Source organism: Bufo gargarizans, chromosome 11 (assembly GCF_014858855.1).
Source record: "Bufo gargarizans isolate SCDJY-AF-19 chromosome 11, ASM1485885v1, whole genome shotgun sequence".
NCBI classification, from domain to species: Eukaryota; Metazoa; Chordata; class Amphibia; order Anura; family Bufonidae; genus Bufo; species Bufo gargarizans.
This window is the reverse complement of record NC_058090.1, coordinates 95052650-95060425: the sequence shown is the minus strand read 5'-3', so window position 1 is coordinate 95060425 and position 7776 is coordinate 95052650. Positions and strand designations below refer to the sequence as shown.

The 7776-nt window shown below is 40.7% G+C and overlaps 1 protein-coding gene across 1 annotated transcript; it reads left to right on the top strand.

Annotated features, from left to right (window-relative positions):
- The first annotated feature begins 1171 nt into the window (after positions 1–1171).
- Positions 1172–2107, top strand: LOC122921930 (olfactory receptor 5V1-like). Its single transcript, XM_044272265.1, has one exon. It carries the CDS (start codon positions 1172–1174, stop codon positions 2105–2107), a length of 936 nt encoding a protein of 311 aa, XP_044128200.1.
- Positions 2108–7776: the final 5669 nt, after the last annotated feature.

The window sequence follows — 7776 nt, the reverse complement described above, 5'->3', positions numbered from 1 at the left end:
TGTCCAGAAGACAGTCATTGACACCCTCTACAATGAGGGGAAGGCACAAAAGGTCATTGCTATAGAAGCTGGCTGTTCACAAAGTGCTGTATCCAAGCATATTAATGGAAAGTTAAGTAGAAGGAAAAAGTGTTATGTAGTGGACTGCGGTTGAAGTCAGTGCTTCAAGAGTCACCACACACAGAGACATATCCATGACATGGGCTACAACTTTTAAATTCCTTGTGTCAAGCCACTCATGACACAGAGGCAACATCAGAAGCGTCTTACCTGGGCTAAGGAGAAAAAGGACTAAACTGTTGCTCAGTGGTGCAAAGGTCTGTTTTCATTTGGAAATCAAGGTACCAGAGTCAGAAGGACGAGTAGAGAGCCACACAATCCAAGTTACTTGAGGTGCAATGTGAAGTTTCCACAGTCAGTGAAGGTTTGGGGAGCCTCATCTGCTGGCCTAGGTCCACTGTGTTATATCAAGTCCAAAGTCAGCGCAGCCATGTACCAGCAGGATTTCATTTTCCATCAGGACTTGGTATCTGCCCACACTGCCAAAAGTTCCAATACTTGGTTTAATAACCACAGTATCACTGTGCTTGATTGGTCAGCAAACATGCCTCTACACCTAAACCTCATAGACCTAGAGCCACAATCAAGTATTGAGTGCATATACTTTTCAGTAGGCCAACATTTATGTATCACAAATATTTTTTTAATTGGTCTTATATAATATTCAAATTTTATGAGATACTAACTTCTGGGTTTTTATTAGCTGTAAGCTATAAACATCAACATTAAAAGAAATAAACTCTTAAAATAGATCACTCTATTTGTGTAATGAATCTATAGAATATATGAGTTTCACTTTTTTAACCAAATTAATAAAACATTAACATTACAATGATATTCTAATTTATTGAGATATGCCTGTTTATCAGTTTTTACGATATAGTATTACATTAAAGCCAGACTGTGTTAAGTATGGTCAAGCCAGGATGTGTTGTTCCTATGAGGTGTTCCTGCAAGGGTTGAAGACCAGATCAATGGTGATATAGGCAGTCTGTTCCGAAGAATGCTAAACCAGTGCTCTTTAGTAAGAATACAGTGTATACAAAATAAACCATGGGAGCTTTTAACTGTTTTATCTCTTAGCTACCATTCACCAGCTACAGTACATCTAATGGAAGATTCAAATCAAACATCTCTACAAGGATTTGTCCTCCTTGGCCTGTCCAATGTCCCGTATCTTCAGGTCATGTGCTTTATTGTGTTCTTGATAATGTATATGATAACGTTGTCTGCAAATGTTCTACTGATCATTGTAGTGAGGACCAACTCAAAGCTCCACACTCCCATGTACTTCTTCTTGACTAATCTCTCCATAATTGACATCTGCTTCTCCTCCACCATTGTGCCTAAAATGTTAATAAATACTCTATCTAAAGACAGAAGTATTTCTCTGGTGGGATGTGCACTTCAAATGTATTTCCACATGTCTTTCGGAGCAGCAGAGTGTATCATTCTTGCCACCATGGCCTATGATCGATTTGCAGCCATTTGTAGACCACTGCACTACCAAACAATTATTAACAAGAAGATGTGTGCCTGCTTAGCTTCCATGTCATGGGGTGTGGGCTTTGGCGGTGCCAGCATTCATACGACCCTCACTTTCCAACTACCCTTTTGCAAATCACATCATGTTAACCACTTCTTCTGTGAAATGCCTCCTTTTTTTGCCCTCTCCTGCAAAGATACCCGTACAAATGAAATAGTCATGTACGTTGCGGCAGTGCTCATTATCATGTATGCTTTCTTTCTGACATTAGTTTCATATATCCAAATCATCTTCACCATCTTAAAGATCCATTCTTCAAAAGGGAGACATAAAGCTTTCTCCACCTGTAGTTCCCACCTCACAGTTGTGTCTCTGTACTTTGGGACTACCATCTTCATGTACCTCAAACCTCGTTCTGCTTATTCTCCTGAGATAGGCAAGATCATGTCCATTCTATATACAGTGGTGACTCCAATGTTGAACCCGATCATCTACAGCATGAGAAACAGTGATGTCAAAGACAGCATCAAAATTAGACTTTCTAAAAAATCTAACTATTGACACAAAATACAGTACATTATTTGGAAATACCAAGCATAGTCCTAATGTTTACTCACTTTCTCCTAGATTTTTATCAAGTGCATTAATTTTATTCATTAATGTCTCGTAAATTAGTGGTGGATCAACCTCTGGAACTCCCCAAGATTCAAATACATCACCAGTCTTAAACAATTGCTTCTCTTGGTAAACAAGTGAATAGGATTGAGTTGCAGGTCATACACAGTGTGAGGTTGGGCGTAATATTGTTTTTTACCTAGGGCTGATTCGAGACTTGATAAAGTGGTCTTGTACCCCGAAACACATTGTCTTTGAATAAACCGAAACCAGTTTTAAAACCTGGTTGTGGTATTGCGCCCCGTGTTGTTCATAAGTCCGCTTGATTCCTATGGTCTAGCGCTCCTACAGTACCTTTTTCCACCTGAGTGGCAGTTTCGCTTCCGCCTAAGGTGATCGGACAAGTCCGGCTGAACCAACCAACGATTACCTCTATTCAGGCCTTCATTGTGGTTGCACCCAAATTGATGCAACCCAAATAGGTGAGCAAACTATCTCTCCTGTGTGAGGGCAAAATTACCTAACTTATTTACCCTATGAGCGCCTTTCTCTTCTTTTTGCCACTATTTGCCATACTGATCACATTTAGAAGGGGCAATAGCTTGAGAGACCTCCTCGTTCACAGCCATTTTACCCCTGCTCCCCAGCAGGGAACGTGGCTGGACCGTAGACCTACTGGTTGCTTTAAGTGTAGTGGCTGCATGGCCTGTAACGTTGCACAAACAGGTAAAACATTTTTCAGTTCTAACCTACAACGAACATTCCCTATTAAGGACTTTATAAGTTGCAGAACTCAGGGTGTGATTTATAAAATCACCTGTGAATGAAATATGGAATACGTAGGAAATACCAGACGGGAACTTCGCAGACGACTGGGTGAGCACCTTGGTGACATCGAGAACAGAAGGGACACGGTGGTGTCCAGACATGTCCACGATTGTCACCGGGGCAATCCAAGATGTTTAAAGGCCATGGGAATTGAAAAAGTCAGATGCCCCGTTCTTGGCGGGGACTGGGACCTTATTTTACTACAGCGTAAAGCTCACTGGATATATACACTACGTACAGTTTCACCCATGGGCCTGAAAGGAGACACTCTTGACTATCTGCCATAGGGCGTGGTTGGGTTTTCTTGCCAATTCTTAGAAAAAAGGAAGGAGCCCGACTAGGAAGGAGCAGTGAAAACTGAGAGGACTCCACTGAAAGCCTTCTTTGGGGCTGCAAAGAGCAGGCGCAGAAGGAACACTGTGACCCATGACTCCGAAGTCACCTCCATGTCATCCTGCTGTGACTAAGAGGAGGAATGAGCCATCCAATCCACAATCTCATTCTCTTTCTCCTCAACAATAATGTTGCGCCTTTCCAAAGCCAAGGACATCTGCGGCCTACTACTACTTCTGGCCGGATAGCTGGTGCTAGTATTACTCATGTTCTGGCTCTGGGTCCTTCAATTGGAACCCTTCCGTAGCCCTGACATTTTTGGTCTACGGTTTGGGAACAGCTTGCAAATCTGATTTCTGGAAATTAAAGACAGGGACGTGCAAACACACTTAAGACAATACTACAGACAATTGACTTTGGAAATACTGCAGTATCGGTGCCACTATTTGTGCCCAATATTTTTGCTCGTTAAAATATTCAGATAAAAGAAAACATCTCCTGTGTAAAAGACAACTTGACAAAATGTTAAATTAACTATGTGCCCTGACCTAGAATTCGGACTAATATTTTAGGTGTTTTCACTAAGATTTCAAATGCTTTATCAATGGTAAAACACATGTTGTACAGTTTTGCACTTATTCCACCCCCCAAATTTTTTTATTTTGTTAAAATGGGGGAAAAAATAAAGTAACACTCTTGCAGGTAGCTGTAACCACATCCCACCTGAGCTCCTCACTTCTCACTCCCTGACTGACAGCTTTCCCTGCCTTTCCCTATTCTACACACACAATTCTTCTTCTTTGCAATTCTAGCCTTTCCCTTCACTGTCCCTGGCAGAAGAATACACAACTGATTGTAACTTTTGACTGTTCCTGACTCCCTAAGATGATTTTTCTGGCAGACACTGTAAGACCCATCTACCCTCTTTTACAGCTACGTGCCGTTTTACTGGATTCATCCAAAACAAACCTGAAAAAGTTTGGGTTTGTCTGCCAGAAAAAGCACTGGTTCGCTCATCTCCAATGCGATCAAATGATCACTTCTCCCATAGACTACTTTTGCACTTTAACTTTTCAAACATGTAAGAAATCACTTTTGTGTCATCAGAACATTTTTATTTTTTTCCATTTATGGAGCTGTGTGTGATCGTGTGTTTTGGAAGGATCAGTTATAGTTCCGTTGGTATCATTTAGGGTACATATAACATGACCACTTTTTATTCCAAGTTTTTTGAGGCAAGTTGAATAAAAAACAACAATCCTGGAGTCAGTCTATTTTTTATGACATTCAACATGTTGTACAAATAACAAGTTGGTTAAAGAGGTTGTCGAAATGTATAACACTAATGGCTGATCAGCTGTTTTAAGAGACAGTGGCACTACTGTGAGTGCCGCAGCCACTTCCTTGGCCTGTGATGTCACATGGCCTAGGCACAACTCTGTCCTATTCAATTAAATAGGGCTGAATTGCGATACTGAGTACAGCAGCTATCCAATAGACAGTGCTTGGTAAGCTGCAAGGAGCCACGCAGCCTCTTCAAACTTTAACATACTGATGACCTATCATGAAGATCATGAAGACTATCAGTATTAAACACTTAGATAACCCCTTTAAATAACATAACTTTATCATTCACGCTATTGTCACACCTGCGATAAAGCTATCCGGCAGGCGGTTCTGGTAGATGAACAGCATGCTGGAGATTACCATATCTGGCCTAGCCAGATATGGTAGTTAACTGCCAGACCCCGTTGACTATAATGGGATCCAGACAGTTTCCGGTATGAGCATCAAGTTTTTGTGCTCATGCCTGAAACCGTCCGAATCCCCACTGGATTGCATTATAGTCAAAGGGCTCCAGAGGTTAGGATGGAAATGGTGACCTCTGGCAGGCTGTTCCTCAGCCGACTTATTGGTTGATCAACCTATTGGTTGATCTTTTGACAAAATTGTGGTGCACTATGTCACTTCATGACACTCCTTGCTAAGCCACTCCCCTTCCTACTTTGTCTAGTGAGGCGCAAAAAGCATCTAAAACACATAACTAATGAGATGCAAGACATGCATGTCAAGTTCTTTTTGGTATATTTAGATTAGTAAATGTTCCCCATTGGAAAGTGTTTGATTTCCTTGATCAAGCAAAATCTCATAAAAGGTGAATCAATAGAGTGAACAAAAATATACTGAAAAAATAACAGTATAGAGATTTTAAATATTAGTAAGTTGACCCATAAGGGAGAGACAAATCAGATACAAAATCAGACAGTCCCACCAGAAAACCAGAGATTTTTACAGTGGGCAGTGGCACAGGGTATAATATGAACATCTAAAGCCGACCACTCACATTACATAGCTGACAGACGAACACTTTTTCAACCAACAGCTTTCTGTACAATCCCACCCATATACATACTTGCTTTGCAGAGCATGCACATGCCATGAACATAGAGAGGGGAGAAAGCCACTGCGAGACACATCTGGCAGTGGCTTATCTTCCAGACCACAAAAGGATCGAGTGGTTGAAATACAACTACCCAATCCTTGTCTCACCCCTCTCATCTACCATCCAGGGAGAGTCTTTAGGCCACCATTCTTACACTGGTTATACGCATTATATTTTTATCAGCCGAAACCACCAGCTTTGAAGGCAGATGACATTGGGGGAGATAAGGATTGGGTAAAAATATTCCTATTGTTCTCCGGGGCGATAAACCACCGTCAGGTCTGACAGTGACTTTCTTAAATCTCTCCATAACATACACAGACACGTTCGGCCAAGCCAACATTGATGTGCATGGGATATGCCAAAAGGGATACGGGAGACATAGCTGTCAGACTGATTGTTCAGATGACAGTTACTGAATGTATATGGCCAACTTTAGTTTCCATGAGGGCACAACTCAATTTCCCTACCTCATACACATATAGTCTACGACCAAATACCTCATCATTTTGGGATGTGGAAAAAATCCCATGTAATTAGAAGATTATAAAATATTTGGATAAGACTATGATGAGGTAACAGAGCTACCCAACTAACCGACCATTTTGTAGCATGTTTCTCCATCCACTTTCATACAAATATGCAAATTTTTTTACCATATATCTAAATATTGTGGGGGTAAAATACCAAAAGCTATTGTGGACGGCCCACAACAACCTTAAGTGCTTGTAACAGATCTCGATGGATGTTAAGGCTGTAAAGTCCCAAAAAGTCACAGAGAAGGAACTGAATGTCAGTTTCTGGCAGGGATAAGAGGGCCAAAACCTTTAGGTGCAAATAGAAGGGTTAATTCTCAAAAACCAGAGATGATTTGGAATGTACTTTATTAAATCCACATATAATAAATTTCAGGGAAACATTCCCTTCTACAGATATAAATGTGGCGTTACCGTCAAAGTCATTCTTGTGCACCTCCTCCACTGCTGGGTAAAATTAACAGGAGTTTATTGGAGCTTTTGTCAGGTCAGAATGGCTGGACAGACTGGCAGAGACTAGCAGGCCACTGTTGTTACTTCAGCCGCATGCAATATTCTTCACCTGATGAAGGGGACTCTATCCCCGAAACGCGTTGTGTGATTGCAATAAAACTCTTGAAGATTCACCGTCTACCTCTGGTTGGTTCCTTGCGCCGAGGGATGTTCCTTTTCTTCCTGTCACTGTTGTTACTTCAGACATCTAGGAGGAAGAGGAGGAGAAATGCTAGCTTGTAGCCCCACCCTCCATCTACCGACATTTTAGCAGAGATTGGCAAGTCAAGTTAATCAGCCAATCATGGATTTAAAGTTGATGTACAACAATATCACATCAGCAACAACATAAAAGTAATTAGAAGTGTCTAGTGTGTATGGCAGATGTTGGGGGAGATAAGGACTAGGCTGTAGGATTTTAACTGCTCAATCCTTTTGTTCTTGTAGAGATACACCACTTCTCCTCATTCACAACATGCTTACAAGGTTAAGCCGAGCAGATGTGTGAATGGGAGGATCAGGAAACATAGCATCCGTCCCACAAGTAGCTCATGTATGGTCAGCCTTATCATCTTTTTGTCATGAAAGATAACTGGTCAACGACTTTGAAGTCTTCATTAAATCATTTCTACCAGTACAAAAAATAAAGTACACTCTGGAAATTGCATCCTTCAATTCAAAAACAACTGTTCAGTTTTTCATTTGCAATAAAATTCTTATTTTTTATTAAACTACTGAGTAAATTTCTTCTTTAATATTTCTGTAATTTCAATTCTAAATCCTATGATTATTAACTAAATTATAATGAAATCGACCAAGTGACCTTGAAGGTAAAAAAAAAATATCAGAGGTGCCTTAAGAGAATGAAATCTACAGGGAAATCTAGGATGGTTAGCACTTTTTCCAATCCAAGCATGTACACAGGGGACTATTATATCCTGATAATACAACCTATTTATAATGGAGCCTTGATCCATTACAGC